Source organism: Gossypium raimondii, chromosome 1 (assembly GCF_025698545.1).
Source record: "Gossypium raimondii isolate GPD5lz chromosome 1, ASM2569854v1, whole genome shotgun sequence".
NCBI lineage: Eukaryota > Viridiplantae > Streptophyta > Magnoliopsida > Malvales > Malvaceae > Gossypium > Gossypium raimondii.
In genome coordinates this window covers 4,081,651-4,108,487 of record NC_068565.1, presented here as the reverse complement: position 1 = coordinate 4,108,487, position 26,837 = coordinate 4,081,651, and the positions used below count along the sequence as shown (strand labels likewise).

The 26,837-nt window shown below is 32.4% G+C and overlaps 4 protein-coding genes and 1 pseudogene across 11 annotated transcripts; 4 read left to right on the top strand and 1 right to left on the bottom strand.

Moving 5' to 3' along the window:
* Nucleotides 1-210: 210 nt before the first annotated feature.
* LOC105776873 (protein trichome birefringence-like 42) lies at nt 211-3,212 on the top strand. The gene is made up of 5 exons (XM_012599818.2): nt 211-570; nt 1,966-2,137; nt 2,248-2,423; nt 2,546-2,704; nt 2,788-3,212. The coding sequence occupies exons 1-5, from the start codon at nt 263-265 to the stop codon at nt 3,086-3,088; spliced, it is 1,116 nt and encodes a 371-aa protein (XP_012455272.1). The 5' UTR covers nt 211-262; the 3' UTR covers nt 3,089-3,212.
* Nucleotides 3,213-3,399: 187 nt separating this feature from the next.
* On the bottom strand, nt 3,400-7,000 carry LOC105776859 (50S ribosomal protein L13, chloroplastic). Its single transcript, XM_012599801.2, has 4 exons — nt 6,623-7,000; nt 5,973-6,158; nt 4,820-4,990; nt 3,400-3,815 (listed from the first exon to the last, which is right to left on the bottom strand). The coding sequence occupies exons 1-4, from the start codon at nt 6,881-6,883 to the stop codon at nt 3,699-3,701; spliced, it is 735 nt and encodes a 244-aa protein (XP_012455255.1). The 5' UTR covers nt 6,884-7,000; the 3' UTR covers nt 3,400-3,698.
* Nucleotides 7,001-11,298: 4,298 nt separating this feature from the next.
* On the top strand, nt 11,299-14,551 carry LOC105776827 (rust resistance kinase Lr10). Of its 8 annotated transcripts, none has more exons than XM_052630186.1 (5): nt 11,299-12,160; nt 12,414-12,520; nt 12,958-13,233; nt 13,393-13,449; nt 13,609-14,551. In XM_052630186.1, exons 1-5 carry the CDS (start codon nt 11,436-11,438, stop codon nt 14,016-14,018), a joined length of 1,575 nt encoding a protein of 524 aa, XP_052486146.1. In that variant the 5' UTR covers nt 11,299-11,435; the 3' UTR covers nt 14,019-14,551. The 8 variants fall into 8 exon arrangements, with proteins under 8 accessions (XP_052486146.1, XP_052486142.1, XP_052486154.1 ...); XM_052630182.1 differs by having other exon boundaries at nt 13,606-14,551; XM_052630194.1 differs by lacking the exon at nt 13,393-13,449.
* Nucleotides 14,552-17,778: 3,227 nt separating this feature from the next.
* On the top strand, nt 17,779-20,612 carry LOC105776822 (rust resistance kinase Lr10). Its single transcript, XM_012599740.2, has 4 exons — nt 17,779-18,532; nt 18,629-18,747; nt 19,126-19,155; nt 19,442-20,612. The coding sequence occupies exons 1-4, from the start codon at nt 17,808-17,810 to the stop codon at nt 20,494-20,496; spliced, it is 1,929 nt and encodes a 642-aa protein (XP_012455194.1). The 5' UTR covers nt 17,779-17,807; the 3' UTR covers nt 20,497-20,612.
* Nucleotides 20,613-21,514: 902 nt separating this feature from the next.
* LOC105776839 (uncharacterized) lies at nt 21,515-22,267 on the top strand (annotated as a pseudogene).
* The last annotated feature ends 4,570 nt before the right edge of the window (nt 22,268-26,837 follow it).

Genomic DNA, 26,837 nt, shown 5'->3' with positions numbered 1-26,837 from the left:
GTGTCATTTGTGAATGAATGAATTAATTAACAAACAGTCCAAACTCTTGAAATTTAGATTTGATGGAAGTAACCTAAACTAATGCTGAAAAATTTATGCCCTTATCTGGCTGCCAGCCAATACTAATAAACACAAAGCGATTCTGTTACCTTATTTAAACCTTGAAATTAAAGCACCCTTTTTAAAAAAAAAAAAAACAAAATTATCTTATATAAATGCAGAACCTTCAGTGGCTATATTACCGTCATTTGCTTATGCTTTCATGGCTGCTTTGCTTGGTTTTCTAGGTTACTACCATTGCCTTGCTGCTGTTTTACTTTCTTTAGCTATAGTTTTAGTTCATGGAGATATTCACAGCAGCTTTAACATGGGGTATGAAGTGAAGAGAAATGAAGTGAAAAGCTGTGATTTTTTTCAAGGAAGTTGGGTTTTTGACGATTCTTTTAACCCTCTTTATGATTCTTCGAGTTGTCCCTTCATCGGCGGTGGCTTCGATTGCCAGAAAAATGGCAGACCTGATCGGAATTACCTCAAGTATAGATGGCAGCCTAATGACTGTGCACTCCCCAGGTAAAGTTATCTTAATCCTTTCCATTTTTTTTCTCTCATTGTTTTTTTATTATTTATAAATACAACCGGGGGCATATGCAAATTTTGATTGAATCTATTTTTTTTCTCATCATTAACGTTAAGGGACGATTATTTTTAATGCTTTCAATTTTTTTTAATTTCATGAAATTAAGGATACCAATAAGATTATAGCAAGCATGATTTAGCTATTACTCTGTTTGGGTCAATTTTGATTTTAGTCCCTCTACTTTGTTTAGATTTATGTTTTAGTCCACTTGCTTTAATGTGGTATAGTTTGGTTGTTTGTTTTATAATGTCATCACCATAAACTATTACTAATTAAAATATTGATATGAATTTTATCTTGAAAATATTTCATTCAAAATAGTTATCCGTTCTAACCATTTGGATTAACTAATGGTATTTAAAAATTGGAGTGATTAAATTATATCAAATTCAGGGTGAAGCCAGAAAATTTTTTAGGGGCCAAAATTAAAATTTATATTTTACAATAGTAAAATGTAATTTCTCTATTTTAATATCTATATCTTTATAATTTTAAAGGATTAAATCAAATTTTATCATTTTAAGGGGGCCAAAGTACAATGTTACCTTTACTAATTTAAATTTTTATAAATTTTAAAGATGCCTAAGTTGAAAATATTTCATTTTAGAGGGGCTGGCTACACACCTAATCAAATTAAAATATAGGAATTAAAGCCCCAATTTGAATATAATGGACTGACCAAAACCACAATTTGACCCTTTTTTTCGTGGGAAAAGAGAGAAAATTTAGGAATATAATGGAGGGAGATCTTTGTTTGAACATGTGATTATTATATTAAGGATTGTACCAAACATTGACCTGTGCTACATAAATGAAAGGCAAAACAACACATAGATTGGTCTTCTGGTTTGGTTATTAAATGTTTTTTAAAGTTTGTCACTTGTGAAGAAATTAAATTATGTCTATAAAAAAATGTTGTACTAAAACAATTATTTCATTTAGGAGATGTATCTAAGGAAACGTCATATCAAGAAGAGTGGATTTAGGGTGGTCCTAAGGGGAAGTTTATTTATTTATAGAAACATAGTATTTTATTTTTATTTAAAAATTATGATTTGTTCTGATTATTTAGTGTATTAATACAAGAAAAGCTTAATTATTACGTAAGTATTCAAATAATTTGTTATGACTTAGAATTAAGAAAATAAGTAAATTCTTGTTTTAAAAATAAATCATGTGATTGATTAAAATTAATACTGAGCTATTAGAGAGTATTTGTAATCATAATATATTCTTATTTATGTTATTGATGAAAAATAATTTCATTTCTAAATTTTTGACATTCACTATCTCTAATTTGAATATATTTTGCTGAAATTTGATATTAGGTTCAATGGAATTGATTTCCTGGAGAAATATACGAACAAGAAGATACTTTTTGTGGGGGATTCATTAAGTAACAATATGTGGAGATCACTCATTTGCATGCTACATTCTGCAATCCCAAACCCAAACTACACATTTGCTTCAAGAGGCCTGCTCTCTACATTTTCATTGCCGGTATTGTTTCCCAAATTCATTTTACTTGCCCAAAATATGTACCAATTGATTCTCGTCTGCTTATAGATATCAAGTTTGCAAATTTTTTTTTAATTTAAAAAACATTGCAGGACTATGGGGTATCAGTTAACTGGCTGAAAAATGGGTTCCTGGTGGATATGGCTTATGAAAAAATTGGTAAAGTTTTGAAGCTTGATTCAATCAGTACTGGGCAGTTGTGGCTTGGAGCTGATGTCTTGATCTTCAATAGCTACCATTGGTGGACTCACTCCGGACGCTTTCAATCGTACTTTCTTTTCCCTAAACCAAACACACCCAATTGCCACCTCTAATATCTTTGAATAAAAGAAATCGTAAAAGTAGAAAAAATAATAATTTGTATTTGGAGTAACATTGGTATTGTTGCAGATGGGACTACTTCCAGTATGGAAACAAGACAGTGAAGGAGATGGATCACATGGAAGCATACAAGATTGCAATGACAACATGGGCAAATTGGGTTGATACCAACATTGATCCTTCAAAGACTAGAGTCCTCTTCCAAGGAGTTGCTGCTGTTCATTTCAAGTAAACTTCTTAAACTTCTCATCCCCCTCAAGTATTAGCCATGACTTCAACTCAATTTTCATTCACTTTGCTTTGGTTTGTAGTGCCAAGGAATGGGGTGAACCAAGCGATAAAGGTTGCATTAAACAAACAGAACCATTGAAAGGGTCAACATATCCAGGGCCCCCTGTGCCTGGGGAAGCTATTCTAAAGACTGTTTTGAGTAAAATGACTAAGCCTGCCTATCTACTTGACATTACTTTGCTGACACAGTTAAGAAAAGACGGTCATCCTTCTATCTACGCCAGAGCCGGCCCCAAGCTCATCGATTGCAGCCATTGGTGTCTTGCTGGTGTGCCTGATACTTGGAATCAACTATTATATGCAGCTTTGGTTCAGAGCTAAGTTATTCTTTTCCCTATAATGTGGGAGAAAATTTATCAACTACTTAACAACCACATTGGTTGTTTCTTATGGTAAGGGAATCAAATTTTAGTTACAATAAAAACAAATCTTTCTTTTTTCTGAATATCTAAGAAAAAATAATCAGCTTCTGCAACACCTGCAACCAGTCTGGTTGCTAGCTACCAGTCAGATGAGCTAGTAATAACCTAGCTTCATCGTCACAGATGCCAAAAGGAGCCATTGCAACCAGGATTTAGTCACCAGTAAAAACTAATGAAGTTTTATCCCAATTTAGATTATAATCATTAAAATTAAAAGAAATAAATGATGAATTATTTGATTAATGAATCAAACAAACTTGGTTCAATCCCAAGAAACTGAAACATACATCATAAATAACAATCAGAGTTTAGCATCCAACTTCAGCTCAAGAAAGGTAAGATTCATTTCAAATACCTCAACAATCAAAATATAAACAAGTGCAGCATGCTGTCATGGAGAGCCAAAGAAAGAAGCTCATACTCGGAGGACCAAAAACATGAGTAAATGGCAAGCAGGATGTGAAGCATTGCCTGCGCACTCTCAAGCCAGACCCTGCTTTATATTTTGATTATCTCTGCTTCTGAACCCTCTTGTCCCGTATTGGCAGCTCAATAGGCTTCTGGGCATCGTGTGGATGGTCTGGACCCTTGTAAACCTTTAGGTGGTTAAACAATGCTCTACCAAGCTGAGGAAGGCAAATACTAGTGTTGGGTTAGGCAATAATTGATGTTGAACATCATGCATGGTATACGAAAGAAACAGCATATTGTTTCCTGGAGTAAACTTCTGAAACAGATTGGAACCAATGGATTCATTGTAAAAGCCAATACAAGTCATTGTAATTATTGCCTTGAATTAGATTTATTCTCTTTTGTAAACCTTAACACATGAACTCTAGTAAGAATTATCATGATTGTATTCACAAACTGAGGTTGCTTAGCTGATGTCAAATTGTTTACCATATCCTATTTTCTTCATTTCAAAGGTTGGCACATGGAACTTTGCACATTACATAGACCATTAACAGAGTTCCTCAGATTTCAGGGTTAATATTCTTTCAGCACTAGTACATTTTAGACTCCTCCATCATCCATGACTGTAACGGGCCTTTTTGCTGTCTTTATTACAAATTTAAAGCTATTTGTAGAGTACCTAAATCACCAAGTTCAAGGCAGTGGGCATAGAAAGCCCACAGTAGGTTTTTTTTCTCATTCTTGATAACACCCAGTCAGTGAAAACATGACACCCGAAGGCCAGTCATATTTGGAAAATTCCTAGTAAGTTTAAACCGCATGAAAAGCGTAGCAGTAGAATGAGAGTCAGACATGCAAAGAAACCAGGCACACATGATACAAATAGATAAATTCCAAAGGGTTATGAGGATTTATTATCCCTTTAATAAGCAAGCTAAATTATTGATATAAGGGATGGAAAAAATTATATCCATATACCAATTCATATTTAAAGTTATATGTTCCAGATTCTTCGTTTTCTCTAAAGTTCTTGTGTCCTTCACCTATGTCTAACACATTCGAACATGGATATGGAGATATAGCCTTCTAAATATATGGAAAATACTTAGAAAAGGTTGAGCATAACTAGCACATACCTATATCTGATACAGAAACCAAGTCAGGATAACATAGATCTACATATTATTAGTCTTTAGTTTGAAACCAATGAACTTACCCTTCCTTTAGGAAGCATACCACGAACAGCATGCTCAATAATTCTTTCAGGAATTCTCTGCTGCAGCTGGTTGAATGTTTCCACTTTCATGCCACCTGGTCTTCCTGAATGCCTCCTGTAGAGCTTTTGTGTCCTTTTCTTTCCAGATACAGCAACTTTTTCAGCATTTACCTATTGAGTCAAAGTAGACCAAAAAATTTTAGGATTTATAAAACATAAAATAAACATATTGTAAGAAACCAGAAAGTAATACCAAAGCTCCCTCCCCTAAATTGCCAAATTACTATAAGGTGAATTATGACCCTTGAAGCAACCATATCTTTTTTCAGAATATATAGGCAACCAGATCCATACCAATAGCTACAGGTTTCTAGAAGAGAAAATTTGTTCATACAATAAAACTGCAAAATTATACCACTCAATCCAACTCTGTTACATTTTCTAGGGTCTGATAATAAGGCACACAATTTTTTAAGAAAGGAACTTCCAAAGAAACAATAAAACAAGCACTTTTTATATTAGTATCCTTGTAAAAGAAATTGCTCAGACAAGTAGTTTATCATGATGAAAAACAATGCCATCATACTATTATCCAGATATACAGAAATAAGCACTCAATCAACCGTATAGAAGCATTTTCAAATTTCATGTCTTCAAAATTTCTAGTATAAAGAATTTCCCATGATGTAAAGCATTTCATAACAGTTGAGTGATCGGTAAGACTAGAAGCAAACTCAACACAATATGAAATAACCATAGAAAAGGAAAAAAAATGACACACAACATCATATAACTCCGAAACCTATGAGCTTACACACAGATTTGCTTGAGTTCCGTTTCAATCAACTTCTTATATGTAGACACAAAGAACATCAAAAGCCCCGATCAAGATCCATAGACTTGCACTACTAATAGCAAAAGCAGTCAACCAAAAAAAGCTTTAATTTTGCACAATAGAACAGATTATAACCCAAAGAACGTGAGCAATTGTAACATGTAAATTTCAGAGCAGCCAACAGTTTCTCCATAGTCCAACCTCTTTTCAAGTTTCAACACCAAACTAGCAACAAACAACATAAATGAGTTCTTATAAAGAAAACAGCTCCTAAATTTAGTCTTAACAAGACACCTAATGACCACAAAAACCACATACCACTATCACAAAGGCTCCCATATCCACACTAGGAGTATAAGTGGCCAAATTCTTTCCACGAATATGCACGGCAATTGTTGATGCCAGTCTTCCCAGAATTTTATCCGTAGCATCAACAACATACCATGTTTTTTCTGTATTTATGTGATCTTTAGCTTTGGGATACCATGTGTTGTTCCAAATGTCCTGCAAACAGAAAGAACATGACCCGAAATAAGAAATCAGTCATACTGAAAAGCAGAAACTAATCAAAACACTGCGAGAAGCAGATAGCATATGATAAACGATTCTGAACGTGAACGTAAACCTGCAATAATAATTGTGGAAAAAAAATGGAAAGTAATGTACACCATTAGAACAGAAATTCCCAATATATATTATCTGAAACTAATAATTTTCACTTAACAGAAATTAGAAACACCCAATTTTACAATCCCGAGATGAATCTAATGGCTAAAGTTTCCAAGCAGAAGCAGAAACCTCTACCAAGTCTTGTTCAAGGTTCAAACCAACAAAAATCCAAAATTTTCAGATAAAATTAATAACTTAAACAAACAAAATTAAATTAACCTACCTTCCATTCAAAACCAGAAAAAGCTTTAACGAAGGAAGAAGAAAATAAAAAGGAGAGAAAAAGAGAGAGTCTTTACAGGGCCATCAGCCTCGGATTCTTCGAACATCCAACGTTGGTTTTCAGGGACAAGAGAGAGGTCCTGGCAACAAACCCGGAAATCTCGTTTAGAGAAAGACAGTGTTGTTGGCAGAACAGAGCCAGGTTTGGACAATGCTGCTACAGGGAAGAACCCAAGAAATGAGCTTTGGTTACTGGGAATAGTCTTTTTCAAAGAACCAAACGAAGTTCTCTCTGAAGAAGAGAAAATGGTTGAGGTTGAAGCACAAAGGATAGCCATTTTCTTTGGTTTCACCTACTGCTTCACCGTTGCTGCTTCTATGAACTACTTAAGACATCGGATAAGATAGGCTTCTTTCGTTTTACATTCACTTTTTCCCAGCACAGTGACACTACACTTTACAGTTGACAGTAATTCAGTTCCCCTCGCTACCTAGCTTAGACCAGAGTTGGATTGGCTTGGGCCTACAGTTTTGAAAGATAAACCCAAAATCTTCCCGTTAGAGACTGTATTAATGGATCGGGTTGAGATTAGGTTAAATTTAAATATAATATTAATATGTTTTATGTTTATTTTTAAATATATATTATTTTAAATATAATATTTTATGTATTATAAATTAAAAAATATAAAAAAACATAGTATAATATATATTACAAAATTAGAAAAAAGAATGATTTGAGTCTAATCTGAGTTTTTAATGTTCAATACTAAGTTTAACTCATATTTTAAATGGATTTATTTTTTAAAATTTAATATTTTAAACCCTCATAAATTTCAAGCAAATTTTCAAATTTAGACAAATAACTGAATTTATAAATAGATCTATGCAAAATAAGAAGATATAAATCCAGTTTAGAAACTTAATATTTTTTATTTTTTATCATTTTAAAAGGAGATGATATTTATTAGAATTGAGTGACCCGAATCATGATGTTTCGATTCTACTACACTCATTCTATTAGAAATATTGTTTTACAAGCCTATAAATAGACATGGTCTACTTTTCTTGTAATCATTCGAATTCCACATAATAGTCTACTTCTCTTGTAATCATTCGAATTTCACATAGTGAATTATCTTCTCTTCTACCTATGGTTTTTTTCCCGAAAAGATTTCCACGTAAAAATATGAGTATTTTTATTCTTTCTTTTTTTCTTTGTGATATATTGTCATTATCGACATTCTATTTTTCACGATATTTTTTCAATACAAATATTTGACATGAGGAAGGAGAAATGATAAGTTTGAATCCTTATTATCAAGGTGTTTGGTAGAGACTCCAAACAAATGATGACATACTTAAAGTCTTTATTTGTTCAAAAAAAATGAATATGAATTAACAACTCAACTCAAGCATTTGATGAAATGGATTAATCCATAATTAATATTTGAGTACATTATGAAGTAAGAAATAAATAAATGCCAAATGCAATAACAATTGAGATAATATGTTAGTAATTGCATAGTTTATAATGGTTTGTAGTGCATGTTTAGGAAGGGATTAATTTTATTATAGGATTCACATACATCATTATAACTATACATTTATCTATGTTAATATTGAATTTTTTAATTGAATTTATGTTCCATTAACGAAATTTAAAAAAAGGTTAAAATAATATTTCATTCTAATGAGAATAGAACATAAAAATAGTTTAATAAGTTCTAAATACTTTTTAACAAAATAAACTTACAAAAAGCTATTCACAATAAAAATGTACTATCCCCTTCTTTTTTCTTCTCTACAACAAAATTTATTTTAAGGAAAACTACAAAGATAGTCACTTTTGTTTACCTCATATTACATTTTAGTCACTTACGTTATCGTTTTGTTACGAAATGGTCACTCTACCATTAAAATCCGTTACCTTCCTAACGACAGTCCTACATGGCAGTCCAAATGAGTTTTAAATGCCAACTTGGATGTCCAGTTGCTAAGATAAAAATAGGTTTTTAATTAAATAAATTTAATTTGAACTATCACGTAGGACATTTAAGTTGATATTTAAAATCCATTTAGACTACCATGTATGACTACTGTTAGAGAGGAAACGAAGCTTAATGGTAGAGTGACCACTTCGTATCAAAACGATAACGTAAGTAACTAAAACGTAAAATTTCAAACATAAATGACTAAAATATAATCTGAAGTAAATAAAAGTGATTATTTTTGTAGTTTATCCTTGGTTTTATTAATTTTCTCTTAATAGCGGCATTTTGTTGAAACTAAAGTACATTGTGTTATATATATATATATATTGTATCATGTATTTTATCAACAATTAATAAATACATTTTATTACTTTATCAATAACCATTACTTTTTGAAAATATATTAATTAAAATTCTTTTATATTAAAATTTTATTTTATATTATTTTTATTTTTACCCACATAATAAGTATTGTATAAGGTTAATATTTATTTATTTGGGCATTTAAAATTTTAAAATTAATGATGGAAAATATATATAACTTGATACAAGATTTCAAAAAGGTGAAAAGAGTGATGGGAGTTTGGAGTGGTTCACTTGAGTAGGGTGGAGAGCTATTACTGATTAAGATGAGGAGGAGAAATAATGAATAACTCCCATGGTGAAAGAATGAGCTCAAAGATGTGTACAGTGGTCGGACAGTGAAACAGAAGAAGAATCTCCATTGCCTCAATCTATGAAGTGATAAAGGTCTTTAGTGGGACTCATGATATCAAGATATATAACTATTGTCTCCTCTCCCAATTAAAATGGAGGTTATAAAATGACTTTGTCTTAGAATGAAAAGTAGTGGTAAGGTTTTCGTGTCATAAGTACTTAGAATGAACACCAGCATCGTAGGCATTGAAATCATTCATAAGTACTTAGAATTATACCAACACTGAAGGTAAATCAATCCTTTGAAATTAAGCTTGCCTCAAATGGGAAGCAACTGTTCAATATTATATTGAGTATGTTAGGATTGATTATCATAAATAAATAATTAAAAAAGGGTAATATGGATATCACCTTTAAGAAAGTGTGAGAGTTGGACTATGAAGAGCCATATTATTGTGGAATGAATCTTTAATGGAAGGGTGAGAGAGTTGTACCTTTAAGAGTCGCACCCTTAATGGAATGAAACTTAAGAAGATGTGAAAGTTGTATCTTTAGAAGTCATGCCCGCCCTTAAATGGAATGGATCCTTAGAAAGGTGTGGGAGTTGCACATTTTGGAGTCGTACCCTTAGTGAAAGGGTGAGAGAGTTGTACTTTTAGGAGTTGTACCCTTATTAGAATGAACCCTTAATGGATTGGACCTTTAGTGGAAGGGTGAGGGAATTGTATCTTTTGGAGCCATACCCTTAGTGAAAGGGTGTGATAGTTGTAAAGTTGAGCAATAAGTAACGAAGTATCGTCTGATAGTAGGTGCCACCATCGATGGTTAAACGTTCAAAATTATGCAATAACAAAAAGTGCCACCATCAATGGTTGAACTATCTAGATTTACACAATAATGAAATGTGTGAATGAGAGATGCCACTATTGATGGTAGAACTTGTAACACCCTCCTCCCCCCCAAAAAAAGGTGTTCCTTACGAAATTGTTCCAATAATTTTATACATATATCTGATTAGAGAAATTCATTTTTAATAGATTTACTATTGGGAGACTATTAAAATGCATTTTGAGACATTTTTAAAGTTTCGAGTCCAATTGGATAAAAAATACAAGTTGAGGGACAAAATGATAATTTTGCTCTTGAGGGCATTTTGATCAATTGAGACTTAAATATGATTAAATATTAATTTTTGTGATAATGTCTAATGATTTGATTTTTAAATTTTTTTTTAATGAATAGATTTAGCCTTTAAAGTTAATTTTAATGGCATGTTCCTTTCATTTTTAGTCATAATAAATTATTAAGGGAAAAAAAGAGAGGAAAAGAACCCCCCAAAATTACAAATTACCGATTAGAAGTGAGCGTTCGATCAAATTAAAAAGAAAAATTTTGAGTTCATTGAGTTTTTGAATCCTATTTCATCATCCTAACTCGATTTAGAATTTTTTTCGAATTGAATTAAGTGAAATGAAATTCAAATCGAATAAAATATATTTATTCGAGTTAAATTAAAAAAAATTGAATTTGATGTTGTATATTTTTATGTAATTTTTAAAATTTTAAATATGATCATACAACAAAAATTAAAGTAAACAAGTGAACAAATAAAAGTAACACAACATCTGTCCAAGTAAGCAACAATAACACCAAGGCAAAATTATAATAAAAATCTAAAATATTTATGACTTTATCAATATTTCTATCAAGTTACCAATATTTATATAGCCTTATCAAATATCTAACATTTTATTAAAATTCTTAAAATTAAACTCTTTAAAAAAAAATTTTAACGGCAACCTACAAGCTTTTCCTAAGCCTTTTATGTAGGAGAGTGTAGTAGAAGTGACACCCAATTGTTCAGATGAAGTACAAAGCCTTGTTGATCTTTGTGCGAAGTGTGAAGTCGAACATGGGTTTTCCTTTTTCCGGTTTGATTGGACCTACAACTATATGAAGAAAACATATTCAAAGACTTGAGACTTTTGGGGGTAATAAAATCGACACCATTATTGGCTACACTTGACTTTTCATCCGCGAATTAAATACACTTTTCTTTTCCTTTGTGAATTTGGTGTGGAAAAGTCAGCCACAACCCACGAGCAATTAGTTATTACTCCTTTTTCTTCTTTAATTTTGAGTGAGAAAGACATGGTTTTGGAGAGTGAAAAATTGCAGAAACTGTTGAGACTGGTTAGCCTGTATTAAATTCTCCCGTCTCTCCCACTCAAACTTTAGGATGGCAACACCAAAACTTCCATTACTTTGCCTGTTAGCCCTTGCTTTATCTTCCTTTCCTCATGCTTCTACCGCTAGAAGCATAAACACGCCTTGTGGATTTACTCTGTGTGGAAACCTTAGCATCCGTTACCCTTTTCGATTAACAACCGAGCCTCAAAGCTGTGGTCTTAAGAGATTTGAGCTGCTGTGCGACAATAACCGTGCCATCTTCCCTATGGATCGAGGGAACTTTTATGTCCAACACATCTTTAATGATAACCAAACTATTCATATTGTTGATGTGAATGTGGACAAAGATGACTGCTCTATTCCTCTTAGTTCCCTTCCTTTCGGCTCCCCTACAAGTAGAAAATTCCCTCAAATAGGAGCAACATCTTATACATATCTTGATACTGAGTTTGAATTCGATCCATTTACATATGAAGAGATGTTTGTCATGAACTGCAGTACGAAGATGAATAAGTCATGGAGTGGGGCTAACTACATCAATGCTTGTCGTTGCTCTTCTTGTCCCCCAACAAATAAGAATTACTTTTATTTTTTGGATGGAGGAACTGCAGCCTCTGCTTTCCATCCCTCTTGCACTGTTGAAGCCCTGGTTCCCATCAGTCTTCAAAACATAAATGGCCTCTCTACTTTTGATATTTACAGAAGGCTGAGGATGGGCACCCAAATTACATGGAGTCTTCAATCTAAACCGCGTTGGGGCTCAGCTGTTAACGTGTAAGTATTCTTTTTTTAGTATTCACATAGCCTCCTTTCGTTTTTCTTTTAATAAATATATATTTTTTATATTATGCTTAAATTAAATCCCATATTTAAACTTGCATCTTCTGAATGATTGCAACAATAATATATAAATCAAATAAAAATTTAGTCTACAACAACATAATTGCTAATATGTCCTATTAATTCATTGTCTTATGGAGCACTGATTAACCAACAAAATTTTAACGTGTTTTGTTCAATATTCCAGACTACAATCGTTGTTCTGGGTGTGTGTTGGTCTGCTTTTACTATATGCAGAAAGCATGATGGCTCTTGTACATGTCCTCCCATCTGCTACTTCTCCACCTAGCAAAGGTACTTTGAATCAATATACAATCTTTGTGTAGTTTTATATAAAAAAAATTTATTTACTTATATATTTTTTAACTAATGAATTTCTCTTTTGCTTTCCTAGTTCCTACCATCCATTCAACTAATAATTCCTTTTTTTATTTGCCTTTTAACAGAAATACAGATTTTTTGGTTACAATAACAGGTATTTATAACTGGGTACACTTTTTATACTATGGTCAAAATAAAAACTATGCTTTGGAGTTTGTTTTGGAAAAATAGAGCATTTGCACATTGCTTAAATTAGGCTTCATCTACTGTTTCTTATTTCAATAGAAAATGAAAAGTTTAAAAGTAAAAAGTAAATTAAAGATTCAAGAAATTACGAAGAATTAATAAATAATATATACATATTTCAGAATTGTGGTTTGATTCTTTTACTTATTTTTCTTTGAAAACAGGGATTATATTAGTTCGGACACTTTTGGGGATATCTTGTTTGACTGTTCTTATTATACGTAAATTAAGAAGAAGACATTTGTCGGTGGATGATGCGATTGAAAACTTTCTTCAAAGTCAAAAGAATTTTATGCCGATAAGGTATTCGTATGCTGAAATAAAAAAAATAACAGGAGGTTTCAAGAATAAATTAGGCCAGGGAGGTTTCGGCACTGTGTTTAAAGGCAAACTTCAAAGTGGCAAACTCGTTGCAGTAAAATTGCTAAAGGAATCAAAAGGTAATGGCCAAGATTTTATCAATGAAGTTGCAACTATTGGAAGGATTCATCATGTGAATGTAGTGCAACTTATTGGATTTTGCGTGGAGAGGAAAAAACAAGCTCTTGTTTATGATTTCATGATAAATGGGTCTTTAGACAAATTTATATTTTCATCAGGAAGTAGCAGCTTGAGTTGGGAAAAGATGTTTGAGATAGTAGTTGGCGTGGGTCGAGGTATTGAATATTTACATAATGGTTGTGCCATGAAGATTTTACATTTTGATATCAAGCCACATAACATTCTTTTAGATGACAATTTTAATTCAAAAGTTTCAGATTTTGGTCTAGCAAAATTGTATCCAGTGGATAACAGTATTATTTTTCTCACAGCAGCACGTGGTACATTTGGATATATGGCTCCTGAATTATTTTATAAAAGTATTGGAGGTATCTCGTATAAAGCTGATGTTTATAGTTTTGGAATGATGCTAATGGAAATTGTGGGAAAGAGAAAAAATTTAAACGCTTCTGCCGAGCATTCAAGTCAAGTTTATTTTCCTACATGGATTTATGATAGACTTCAACTAGGGGAGAACATAGAGCTTGAAGATATGACAGAAAGTGAAAACAGCATCATGAGAAAAATGATAATGGTTGCTTTTTGGTGCATACAAACGAAGCCTATACATCGTCCTTCAATGACCAAAGTATTGAAGATGCTTGAAAGTGAAGACGAGCTCCTTGAGATACCTCCGAAGTCTTTGATATTTTCTGTGGACATGTCATGTAATAATAGTGAATAAGAATTAAACAGACACAAGACTGTGCGTAATGCAAGTTGTGTAATATTTCAAAGGATAATTTGCTTTCGTTTGCTGCCCTGGAATGGCTATGAAGATAAATAGACAAGAATCTCCTAAAATTACTATGTGAGATGTAGACCAATATTTATTTATGTGTAAACGTCTGCTATTTTATACATTAGTAGGAATTCTTCTTCAATCTCATCTAAACTCAAAATTTTATTTATAAAATAATTACATAGATAAAATATTTATTGTAGTGGCCCATTTTTGCCCGGGCCCAGGCAAACAGAAACAAGCCCAAACCTAACCCTAAAAATCCTAGCCCAACAAGCCCAACAAAATCAGAAAAAGTTTCAGCAAGAAACCCTAGGGCGCCGCATGCTGCTGCCCCAGCCGCAGCACCGCACGTGGTCTCCTCGCGTGCCCTTCGCGCCGCCGCACGCCACTATCACGCCTCTGACACTGCCGTCGCTGCTGGCCTATCGTTGGCCCTCCCTTCTGCAAGAAAAGACAACAAGAGAAAAACAAAAGAAAGCAGCAAACAGAAAAGAAAAAAAACAGAAAGAAAAAGACAAAAGAAATCACAGCGATTATTAGCTTTTAGTTCGGCTATAAAAGCCTAGACTCAATCTCTGTAATGTTCTTCTGGGCATTTTTTTGTACGAATTTCAGAAATAGAAACAAAGGTTGTTGTCTTCTCCGATTCTTTTTTCGAATTATTTACTTATTTTATTTATCAAATTTCTTTTTAAAAAATCTGATTTTAAAACTAGTAATAAAAGAAAGGATAAGAAAGGAAAAGAGAAACGTACCCGATTCGCCCCGTGGCTCCGTCGACGGAAGTCCCTTCGCCGTCGTCGGAATCGGGCTTAAAAGGGGAAGGGTTTTTTTTATTATTTTTCTTTGCTTTTTTGGATTTTTCATCTCAAGAAACGGACTAAGGGAGGAGAAATGGCCAAAATGGCCTTTCTCCGATGGAATCCGGCAACCTCATTCGGCGGTCAACGGCGCCGGCGCTCGGTGGCTGCGGTGGAGCCATGGTGGCGCCCTCTGACCGGATGGGGGGAAGCATTTGGGAGAGTTCTCTCTGTTTTTTGAAGGAAAGGGCTTGAAAATGAGATTTTAAAAAAAAAAAATTGGTATGTAAAGAAGCGGACAACGGCGCCGTTTTGCAACCGGAGGTCAGGTGCCAAAACGACGTCGTTTTGGCCCTGACCCTCGCATGCGACCCGACCCAGTAGCAGACCCACTTTTTTTTCTTGGAGGGGCTAATTTCATGTTCAGGCCCTCAAATTTTGCACCTTAATGCAGTCTGGTCCCTACTGTTTATTTTTATTTTGGCCCCAGAAATTTTACATTTGTTTCATTTTGGCCCGCGTTGAAAAGCTGCACTGCGGGGCCGGGAAAATTTCTCATTTAGTCTCTCATGCCTTAAGCGCGTCTTATTTCAGTCCCCTTTCGACCTGTTTATGATTTTGCAATTAAAGCCTCGAATTTTAATTCCATTTCAGCCTCATCCTCGGTTTATTTAATTTATTTATTTATAGAAAATGTTCTTTTATCATTACTTATTTTAAGTTTTTATATTTATTATTTATTTGAAATTGTTTTACATTAAAATTATTTTTATTTTTAGTTTTTATATATTATTTCTTATAAACTTATGTATGAATATCTTTCAATTTTTTATGTACGTATATATATATTTTCAAAACTGTTTTATATGTTCTTTTAAATATATTATTTATTTTTTAATTGTTTTCATTGTTATTTATTTTAGTTTAATTTTATATATATTCCATTTATTTGAATCGTTATTATTTATTTTGAAATGCTTTCACAAATCATTCATTTTGAGTTATTATTTTCTTTAAATTGACCTATATATATTGTTCGTTTTATTTGCTTTGATTATTAGTTTTGTATTTGATGTGTTGTGTAATTATTGCCAGTATGCGTATTATTTCGTTTACTTGTATTTCCATGCTATGATAATTCATTCGTATATCATGTTGTTTGAAAATTATTTCACCATATTATAAATTGTCACCCCATCAACGCAACCCTTTTGTTCACGCATTATTTCAAACATTACATTTTTTTACCTAAACATGCAAAAAATGAAAATTTCAAATAAGGCAATATTTTGTGTATTGGCGATTCAAGAAAATTGTATCTTAATTTACTGGGTTTCGATTTCTCGTTTAACCTAAATGGCAAAATATCCTTTTAAATTATGACTTTTGAATAAGCAAAATTTCGTGTTTAGATTTGAGAAGGTCGTACCCTAACTTACGGGGTTTCAATATTCGCGATAAATCTAACTACACGAATCTTTTTAAACATAAGTTTTTAAAACGATCTCGTGAATTAATAAAAGATCGTGTTCTAACTTACGGAATATAGTCTTTTCTAAAATCGAGAGAATCGAATGTCTTTCAAATAAATAAATTTTTTGGCATGTATTCTCGTATCGGGAATTCGATACGTTGTGTCCTAATGCATTGGATGTTACATGTTATTTTCTTGATATGAGGATTTTTAAAAAAAAAAAATAAAGGCAATATTTTGCATTTGAAAATTCGAGAAAGCGTACCCTAACGTGCTGGGTTTCGATCTCTCGTTTGACCAAATAGCCAAATATCCTATTAAAACTTCAAAGTATGTTTTTTTTGAAACCACAAGGTGATCTTGGCTTCGATGGTTTAAAGTATTGTGTCTTAACGTGCTGGATGTGATATTCCTTCGAAACAAGAGAATCTTAAATTTCAATCCATGTGCTTCGAGTTTTTTTAAGGATCGTATTTTTTAAAACTCTTCAAAGTTTTCAATCTTCGACACTAAGACACTAATTAATCAACTAGGTACCAATTTTTGGGCGTTACGAGGGTGCTAATCCTTCTTCGTACGTAACCGACTCCCGAACTTGTCTTTCTGAATTTCGCAGACCAAAAGCGTTGTTTTAATAAATCTAGATTGTTTATTAAAAACAACGGTTTTTCGAGGTGACCCGATCACACATCATCAAAAAAGATTGGTGGCGACTCTCATTTTCGTTTTATTTTCAAAATTCAAGTCGACCCCATTTTATCAAAAAAAATGGTGTCAACATTATTTTTTGTTTAATTTAATCTTTGTTGTTAAATTTCTTGCATGGTTGTTTGACAGTTATTACAGTGGCAAATTGTTCACGCCCACTGTATCATCAGTTAGCATATTGATCTCAGTTCTGTTGTCACATTCGATAGCTACTTTCTAGAAAACCTTCTCCCAAGCAATGGACAGCACCTCAACTACTGTCCATAGTACTGTGTTTATTTTGATTTAATGAAATATGTTTTGTAATTAAAAGGAGACAAAATTTAGCATAAAATTCAAATAATATTATCAAGAAAAAGAAACTAAAATAAAATTACAATTATGTCCATAAGGGAGGGCTTAGGTTAGGTGTAAATCAACATCAACCAAGTCAACATTCTAATAACAATAATTTCGGTGTTAGAAAAAAAACAATAATAGCATATAGTCAAAGTCAAACTCTTGAATTCGACCAAAAAAACAAACAGCAGCAATCTTTTGGTTTTAGTCGTGGGTGGTGTGCCGTTGACTTTTATAGTAGAAGCCACCCCCTATCCGCTCAGTCAAATGAACCCAATTGTAAAATAAAATTCATTCTATTAATTAATTAATTATTGGGTTTTTGGTGATAAAGTCATATTTAATCTTTGTTGTTTATTAAATCTCCATCTCTCAAATTGAACTGAAACTAGTTAAGCTATATTAGGGATGCTAAGACAAAAATTTGCATCATTTTTCCTCCTACTCCTTGCTTTGTTAACTCACTTTGGCCTTCATGTTGCCACCGGTAGAGGCATAGGAGACAAGCATTGTGGTTCTACTTTCTGTGGAAACCTTAACATCAGTTTCCCTTTTGGATTAAGAACCCAAGCCCATAGCTGTGGTCCTAATTTTAATGGGGTAGAGCTAGTGTGTGAGAATAACCGCACCATTTTCCCTATGAAAAAAGGGAATTTCCTTGTTAAACACATCTCTTATGTCAACCAAACTATTCTTCTCGTGGATGCGAGTCTAGGGGATGATAACTGCTCCGTTCCTCATAGTTCCTCCCCCTGGCTGAACCCATCTTTAGGGGTACTAGGCCTAAATAGAGCTGATATGAATGATCGTGGAGAGATTTATGTGGTAAATTGCAAGACCAAGATGATAAACTCTTCGGCTAATTACATCGATGCTTCTCGTTGCTCTACTTCTCCTTCAGATGCAGCTAATGGTTACTTTTATTTTTTGCGTACTGAAGCTGCGCCCTCTGATTTCCATCCTTCATGCACATTTGAAGCATTGGTTCCAATTACGCCTTCCGATATCACTGGCGTCTCTACTTTTGATATTTACCAAAGGTTGTTGAAGGGCACCCAATTCAAATGGTACTTTCCTAATGATTCTAAGGTTGGTGATGATGGTTGGCAGCAATGGAACTCAGTTTCTCACGTGTGAGCACTTTTCTTATTTTTTTTTTCAATATGGAACTTAGTATTGTTTATATTTATTCGTAATTTTAGTGTTTATTTTTTGTTTGCATAATCCAGAGTGGGATCGTTGTTCTTGGGGTTGATGTATGGGATTAGCTTATATATACGAAGCAACACGGCCTTAATTCTCCGTGGCACTTCTATAGAGGGTTACTTCGTTGATGCGCCTAGTAGAGGTATGTTTTCCAGATTTCTTTAATATTTATATGTGAGTTTTTTTTTCCCACTCTTTCGCTTAATTAGCTCTCAGATATAAATGTTATAATATGATTATTAGTATTATTGATTTGAAACAATTGCTCACTCATTATGGATTGAGCATGTGGCACATTAATTCATAAATTTAATAGTCAATATGATTCTTGAATTATAATTAAATATTAATTTAAATATCTTTTAAAATATATTAAATTAATTGTGCAAAATCAAAATTCAACCAGTCAAGCAGTCTTATTAATTATTACTTAGATTTGTATAAGTATATAAATGCTAGGAAAATTATTTGTTTAATCTGCATTCAAGTAACAATTACTTTTTAATCTTTCTTTTAACAGGAGTACAGATTTTGTGTGTTACAATAACAGGTATGTATAAATCGGTACATTTATGATACTATGGTCAAAATAAAATTATGTTTCGGAGTTTGTTTTGAAAAACAGAGCATTTGCACATTGCTTAAATTAGGTTCCATCTACTGTTTCTTATTTCAATAGAAAATGAAAAGTTTAAAAGTAAAAATAAATTAAAGATTCAACAAATAGCAAAGAATAAAAGAAAAATAAATAAGCATTAATCAAACCAAGTTTTAATAAATAATATATACATATCGGTGTGGATTGATTCTTTTACTTACTTTTTCTTGGAAAATAGGGATTATATTAGCTCGAACACTTTTGGGGATATCTTGTTTGGCTGTTCTTATTATACGAAAATTAAGAAGAAGACATCTGTTGGTAGATGATTTGATTGAGAACTTTCTTCAAAGTCAAACCAATTTTATGCCTATAAGATATTCATATGCTGAATTAAAGAGAATAACAGGAGGTTTCAAGGATAAATTAGGTCAGGGAGGTTATGGTACTGTGTTTAAAGGTAAACTTCGAAGTGGTAATCTCGTTGCAATAAAATTGCTAAAGGAATCAAAAGGTAATGGCCAAGATTTTATCAATGAAGTAGCAACTATTGGAAGGATTCATCATGTGAACGTGGTGCAACTTATTGGATTTTGTGTGGAGGGAAAAAAACAAGCTCTTGTTTATGATTTCATGACAAATGGGTCGTTAGACAAATTTATATTTTCAACAGGAAATAACAGCTTGAGTTGGCCAAAGATGTTTGAGATAGTACTTGGAGTGGGTCGGGGCATTGAATATTTACATAATGGTTGTGCCATGAAGATTTTGCATTTTGATATCAAGCCACATAACATTCTTTTAGATGACAATTTTAATCCAAAAGTTTCAGATTTTGGTCTCGCAAAATTATATCCAGTGGATGATAGTATTATTTCTCTCACAGCAGCACGTGGTACATTTGGATATATGGCTCCTGAATTGTTTTATAAAAATATTGGAAATATCTCGTATAAAGCTGATATTTATAGTTTTGGAATGATGCTAATGGAAATTGTGGGACGGAGAAAAAATTTGAAAGATTCTGTTGACCATTCAAGTCAAAATTATTTCCCTACATGGATTTATGATCAATTTGAATTAGGGGAGAACATGAAGCTTGAAGACTTGAGTGAAAATGAAACCCAAATTGTGAGGAAAATGATAATTGTAGCCTTTTGGTGCATACAGACGAAGCCCATATATCGTCCTTCAATGACCAAAGTTTTGAATATGCTTGAAAGTGAAGATGAACTCCTTGAAATACCTCCAAAGTCTTTAGTATTTTCTATAGATCTGTCAAGTAGTAATTAGTAATTAAGAATTCAATAGATATGGGAATATAATGTATTGCAAGTTATGCAATGTTTCAATGGTCTTATTTAATTTTTATTTTTATTTTTGAACAATCTCATTATATGTTTTGACCATATTTGTTCTTTTTGACACAATGTCTAGAACTACCAATAGTTCCTCCTCAACCCATAAATAAGAGGATAATGTGCTTTATCGCACTCGAACCCACATCTTCCTGCATTGACAATAATACTCATATCAATCGAGTTAAAAACTCAATCGACATTTAATCTTTATTTTTAAACTTTTTTTATACATAACTATTAAGAAAACAATTTATAAATTTGCAAGAAATTAATATAAAATCTTTAGAAATTTTTGTTTACACCCAATAGTTTAGATCATTTTCTTTGTATTCTATTTAATGGTTAAATCTGCATTCTTAATATAAGAAAGAATCTGTAGGAAGGAAAGAGAAGTCCATTATTTAATTAAATTATTCGACATTAGAATTTGGGCTCAATGGCTCAACAAAGGTTAAGTTAGAAATTTGTTTAGGTGGAAATTAAATTGTAATTTTTATAATAGTAAAAGTATAATTTTATCCTTTTAATAGTCTATATCTTTATAATTTTAAAAATATTAAATTAATTTTTTATCATTTTTAAGAAAGGTCGAAGTAAAATTTTATTTTTACTAATTTAAAATTTTAAAAATTTTAAAAAATCTAAATAAAAAACTTTTTCCGAGCCGGGCTCCCTGCGAACCCCTGACTCAACATTAAAGTTTATGTCCTAATTCTATACTCCTAGGTTTGTGTACTAATTCTATAAAAACAGTAAGAACTCCATTCCTAACAGTAATCGGAATCGGAATTCGATTCACAATCACAAATCTAAAACTAAAGTATATATATTATACACCCTATGTGCCAAGGCATTAGGGTGTAAAAGAAAGAGAAATAAGGTGTAGAAGAGGGCTCCCGCTTAGTGTAGCTTACCCTCCCAATTAATCCTCCATTAACAAAGCATTAAAGATGGATCGTTACCAGAGAGTGGAGAGGCCGAAAGCAGAGGCAACCATTGACGAGAAGGAGATTCGGATCAGCAATCAAGGCAGTATGCGCAATTATATGAGTTACGCCTTGACTTTGCTTCAGGAAAACGGCTCCAATCAAATAGTGTTTAAGGCAATGGGAAAAGCCATTAACAGGCTGTAACTATTGTAGAGTTAATTAAGAAAAGAATTGTGGGTCTTCATCAGATTACATCAATTGGATCCACGAATATAACTGATATGGGGGAGCCTTTGGAAGAAGGACTTGTTCCATTGGAGACCACTAGGCATGTGTCCATCATTACTATAACCCTTTCAAAAATAGAATTGGATATGTCATCTATCGGGAATCAACCTCCATTACCAGTTAATCGGGTGAAGGTAGCTAGGATCACATAATGGTCGAGATGGTAGAAGAAGGCCAATGAGTAGAGGGAATGTTGAGTATGAGGATGGAGGCGGGAATCACAATCGTGGCTATGGTCGAGGCAGAGGGCGAGGTTCCCGTGGCCGTGGACGTGGATACAATGGACAACAGGCTGATAGGATGGAAGATGGAGGCTACAATTATGAAGCCCCTCCCCAAGGTGGCCGTGGCAAGGAATTAGAAATAAAAATGAAAAAGCTTTGTGACTTATCCTCCCTCTCACAAGCATATGTATTTTACAAATTATCACAAACCCAAGTTATTAGTTTTTATAAATTCAAACCTATCCTTCAATATCATGGAACATTTCTTTTTCTTAAAAATGAAATAAAAGATTATTTTAAAGAATATGGAGTATCTCATTCCAGATTAAAACATCATTATGGGTTAAGACAGAAAATCGTTTGGCATTCTAGAATAAATGAATGGACAAACTAGTTAAGGAGTCATTATCAATACAATTTAGTTCAGAATAGATGGCTAAAATTAGTACCAAGACAATGACGAAATAGAGTCAATCAACACTATCTGGCTCAAAATAAAGATTTAACAAAATGGGATTCAGATGAAAAGGAAAGATTAATTCATTACAAGAAAAAAAATTCAAGTGAACTCATTACTGACTCAAGAATATAAATTGAATCAAGAACAAAAATATAAAAAATTTAAATTTAAAAAACACTATGGATATGATTTTTTATCATATAAATATATTAATTATCAAGATAAGAGGGACTCGTATGCTTATGGATCACCATTCCAAGAAATTAAATAAGAGGGAAGAGAGTTCTTATCATTACAACATGGATAAACAAAAAAAATTTGATACACTGAGGGATATCCCTATCCATAATTATCTAGGAGAAGGCGATATCCTAGATGCTATGAGAAATTTTTTGCATAAAAAAGTTTTTTAATTGAAGAATTCTTCATTTTTGTCTTAAAAATAAGGTCGATATTGAGTCCTGGGTCGATATATACCAGTACCAAGAGTAACAAAAATATTAAGACTGTGGTTAAGAATTATCAAATAATTGATAAAAGGGACATTTTTTTTATTTCACAATTTATCAAGATTAAGAAAGCAACCCGTCCAATAAAGAAGGAAGCCATTTTGATTGGATGGGACTGAATGAAGAAATACTAAGTCATCCTATATTGAATCTAGAACTTTGGTTCTTCCCAGAATTTGTGCTGCTATATAATGCATATAAGGTTAAACCATGGATCATACCAATAAAATTACTTCATTTCAATTTTAATGGAAATATGAACATTAATAAAAATATTACTGAAAATAAAAAAAGGGACTCCCTTATAGCACCAAACGAAAAACAAATTATTGGATTAGAGAATTGAAATCAAGAAGAAAAAGAACCCATAAGTGAAGGGGGTTTTGTACCAGATGCACAAAAACAAGGAAATTTTAAATCCGTTCACTCAAACCAAGAAAAAGATGTTGAAGAAGATTATGATAAATCAGACAAAAAAAATAGAAAGAAAAAGCAATACAAGAGCAGCACGGAAGCAGAGCTTGATTTCTTCCTAAAAAGGTATTTACGTTTTCAATTGATATGGGATGATTCTTTAAATCAAAGAATAATCAATAATATTAAAGTATATTGCCTCCTGCTTAGACTGATAAATCTAAACGAAATTGTTATATCCTCTATTCAACGGGGAGAAATGAATCTGGATATTTTGATGATTCAGAAGGATTTAACTCTTAGAGAATTAATAAAAAAAAAAGGAATATTGATTATCAATCTAGTTCGTCTATCGGTAAAAAATGGACAATTTTGTTGGGAATATGGTGGAAGGGGCCGTGGGTTTACATCAAATAGGCAAATTCAGGCAGCGGCATAAGGCGGTAGCAAAACGTAATCGAAACAGTATTGGTCCTGTTGGATGCAACTCTTGTTACGTCTTTAATTTTTTCTTCATTGTTTATATAGATTCTAATTATTCCCTTTATTGTTGAATTTACAGTACTATTAGTTGATCTGATGTTATCTATTAATTTTGTTTGAATATATTCACGTTTTATTTGATTTAATTATTGTTGAATTTTTAGTTCATCGATTTTGATTGCAATTTTCATAATTATTAAAAACAATAGACATAATTTGCAAATAAAGTATTAGAACAGAACCTATATATTTAAAATATTAGAAACTAAAACATATTTTTATATAAAAAAATGTGAAAATATCTCATAAACTAACAAGAATTAAAAAAAGTTGTGCTCAAGTAGAGGTGCTCATGGGCGGGCCGGGCTCGGGCGGGCCCAAAAAAATTCGGCCCGGGTCCTAGGCCCGGCCCGCCAGAAATATGGGCCTAGAATTTTGCCCAGGCCTGGCCGGAAAAATTATAAGCCGGGCCTGCCCGCCCGTTTTTAAATAAATACCAAAAATTTATTTTAAAATTAAAATAAAATTTAAAAAGTATTTTAAAAATATTTTAAAATTAAAAAATTAAAAAAGTATTTTAAAAATATTTAAAAAATTTTAAAATTAAAAAATTTAAAAAGTATTTTAAAAGTATTTTAAAGTTAAAAAATAAAAATAAAAATATTTATTATTCGGGCGGGCGGGCAGGGGCCACCAAAGTTGTGCCCGAGGCCCGGCTCATTTTTTAATCGGGCCTCGTTTTTTTGCCCAAGCCCATATTTCGGGCCTATATTTTTACCCAAACTCTCCCATATTTCGGGCGGGCCGTCGGGCCGGGCCGGGCCGCCCGGCCCATGAACACCTCTATGCTCAAGGCATATACCTTTCAAAATTAGAACACATGAATATAGAATTTGTAAAAATAGAAATAGGAAATGGATGAAGGGATGAATGAGGTAGCTTCATTTACGTAACTCCTATAGCCAAAGGAACTTTCACATTTAATAGTGCAATCCTGCAAAAACCCCATTACCTATTTCTAAACCTATTTAATTCGATTTGAATTTAGGTATGATTTTTTATTTAAATTTACTAAGTTTTAAATATTTTTAGACACTAAAAACAGATCAATTTGAGATGATTCAAGGCATTTTAGCATTTGAAAAAGAGTATAAAAATAGTTTTAAATAAATGATTATGTTGTAATAATTGGGTATTCATTGAATATTTAAAAGATTAAATTTTTTATTTTATTTCTGTGATTTTAATTTAATTTTTTAATAATTTTACTCTTCCAATTGATATTACACTAATTTAGCCAACAAGGTCATAATAATGAACATTAATGTTCATACAAATTTTGTTTTCTCTCAATTCTTATTATTCCAAAAGAGGATACAAATGGTAAAATTGTTAGGGAGATGTTAATTGTTTAGGTTATTAGTGCAAATTACAATTATAAATTATATTATCAAAATAATTATAATTAAAATTAACTATAAAGTACAAAAAATTTAATATAAAGCTTTAATCCGAAAGTTTGGATTTTGGATTTATAAAATTGTACTAAGTGGATGATAACATTATTTCTTTCACAGCACGAGGTACATTTGAATATATAACTCCTTAATTGTTTTATAAAAACATTAGAGGTATCATATAAAGCTGATGTTTATAGTTTTAGAATGATACTAATGGAAATTGTGGGAAAGAAGATAAATTTAAATATTTGTTGATCATTCAAGTCAAATTTAATTTCCTACATGGATTTATGATCGACTTGAACTAGAGAAGAGCATAGAACTTGAAAACATGACAGAAAGTGAAAACAGTCTCGTGAGGAAAATGATAATTGTTGCCTTTTTGTTATGTTTATTAGATTGTTGTTGCTGGATATTGAAGTGTTGTAGCTTATGTTAACCTCCCAATTGTTCAGATTTGATTGGATGAACTACAAAGAATTCATTACCTCTAATTGTGAAGTCGAACATGGATTTTCTTCTTTAATTCCTGTTTGGTTGGTTGTATGTGTAGAAATATATGAAGAAAAATATCCAAAGACTGACTTTTTTTGGTTATGAAATATTGACACTACAATTGGCTTTATTAGTGGACTGACTTTTCAGCCACAGATTGATTGGCACCGTAAAGATAAACATAACTTTCATTGGCACAAGGGTGAAAGATAAACATAACTGTTAGATGAAGAAATAGAATGCTTCACTTGGTTAGCCTCAGCCTTAATTAATTAATCTCCTTTCTCTGCCACTGGAACGTTAGGATAGCAAGACCAAAACTTCAATTATTTTGTCTCCTCCTGCACCTGCTGGCCCTTTCTCTATCTTTCTTCCCTCGGGCTTCCACCGCTAGAGGCCTAGGCAAGGACTGTGGCCTTACTTTCTGTGGAAACCTTAACATCAGTTTCCCTTTTCGATTACAGTTGTCCTGCATTTACTGCCTAATTAAAATATTAATTAAAATACAAAAATCATATACAAAAAGTTTTCAATTCATCAAATAATGTTTGAACATTGATTTTCATCTTTAATGTTTGATTGGTCCTACTCGTAGAAATATATGAATAAAAACATTAAATGACTTAAAATCTTTTCGGACATCAAGTTTGATAAGGCTTATATAGCTTGTTGATATGGCACTTCTACCGATATTTTTGAGATGATAATAGGCAGCTGCACAATAGAGATAAACAAAGTTATAGCTGTCTGCTTCTTCTTAGTAACGTGCCTGAATTGAAGTAAGCTTAGATTTAGGGTCGATATGCTTGGACCAAAACTCCCACTACTTGGCCCTTATTTTTTTTTTCACTACTCTCATGTTTGCGTCGCCTAAGTCAAGCACCTAGCTCAACTTCACCCTTTTTTTAATAAAAAACTCAGCCTCCCTAATTTGTTTTATTATTATTTTTTAAATCTGATAGTTGTATATATTTGCGTGAATACCTATTATTTTAATATGTACTACTAAAC

What these genes read in the sequence shown, in the direction of transcription:
- LOC105776859 (XM_012599801.2), bottom strand. Translation starts at nt 6,883, where the DNA reads ATGGCTATCCTTTGTGCTTCAACCTCAACCATTTTCTCTTCTTCAGAG. An exon ending in TGGGAGCCTTTGTGATAGTG is followed by an intron (nt 4,991 to 5,972) that starts GTATGTGGTTTT and finishes TTGACTCAATAG; the next exon opens with GTAAATGCTGAAAAAGTTGC. An exon ending in GTATGCTTCCTAAAGGAAGG is followed by an intron (nt 3,816 to 4,819) that starts GTAAGTTCATTG and finishes TGCCTTCCTCAG; the next exon opens with CTTGGTAGAGCATTGTTTAA.
- LOC105776827 (XM_052630170.1), top strand. Translation starts at nt 11,436, where the DNA reads ATGGCAACACCAAAACTTCCATTACTTTGCCTGTTAGCCCTTGCTTTA. An exon ending in TGGGGCTCAGCTGTTAACGT is followed by an intron (nt 12,161 to 12,413) that starts GTAAGTATTCTT and finishes TCAATATTCCAG; the next exon opens with ACTACAATCGTTGTTCTGGG. An exon ending in TACTTCTCCACCTAGCAAAG is followed by an intron (nt 12,521 to 12,957) that starts GTACTTTGAATC and finishes CTTTGAAAACAG; the next exon opens with GGATTATATTAGTTCGGACA.
- LOC105776822 (XM_012599740.2), top strand. Translation starts at nt 17,808, where the DNA reads ATGCTAAGACAAAAATTTGCATCATTTTTCCTCCTACTCCTTGCTTTG. An exon ending in TGGAACTCAGTTTCTCACGT is followed by an intron (nt 18,533 to 18,628) that starts GTGAGCACTTTT and finishes TGCATAATCCAG; the next exon opens with AGTGGGATCGTTGTTCTTGG. An exon ending in CGTTGATGCGCCTAGTAGAG is followed by an intron (nt 18,748 to 19,125) that starts GTATGTTTTCCA and finishes TTCTTTTAACAG; the next exon opens with GAGTACAGATTTTGTGTGTT.
- LOC105776873 (XM_012599818.2), top strand. Translation starts at nt 263, where the DNA reads ATGGCTGCTTTGCTTGGTTTTCTAGGTTACTACCATTGCCTTGCTGCT. An exon ending in AATGACTGTGCACTCCCCAG is followed by an intron (nt 571 to 1,965) that starts GTAAAGTTATCT and finishes ATTTGATATTAG; the next exon opens with GTTCAATGGAATTGATTTCC. An exon ending in CACTCCGGACGCTTTCAATC is followed by an intron (nt 2,424 to 2,545) that starts GTACTTTCTTTT and finishes GTATTGTTGCAG; the next exon opens with ATGGGACTACTTCCAGTATG.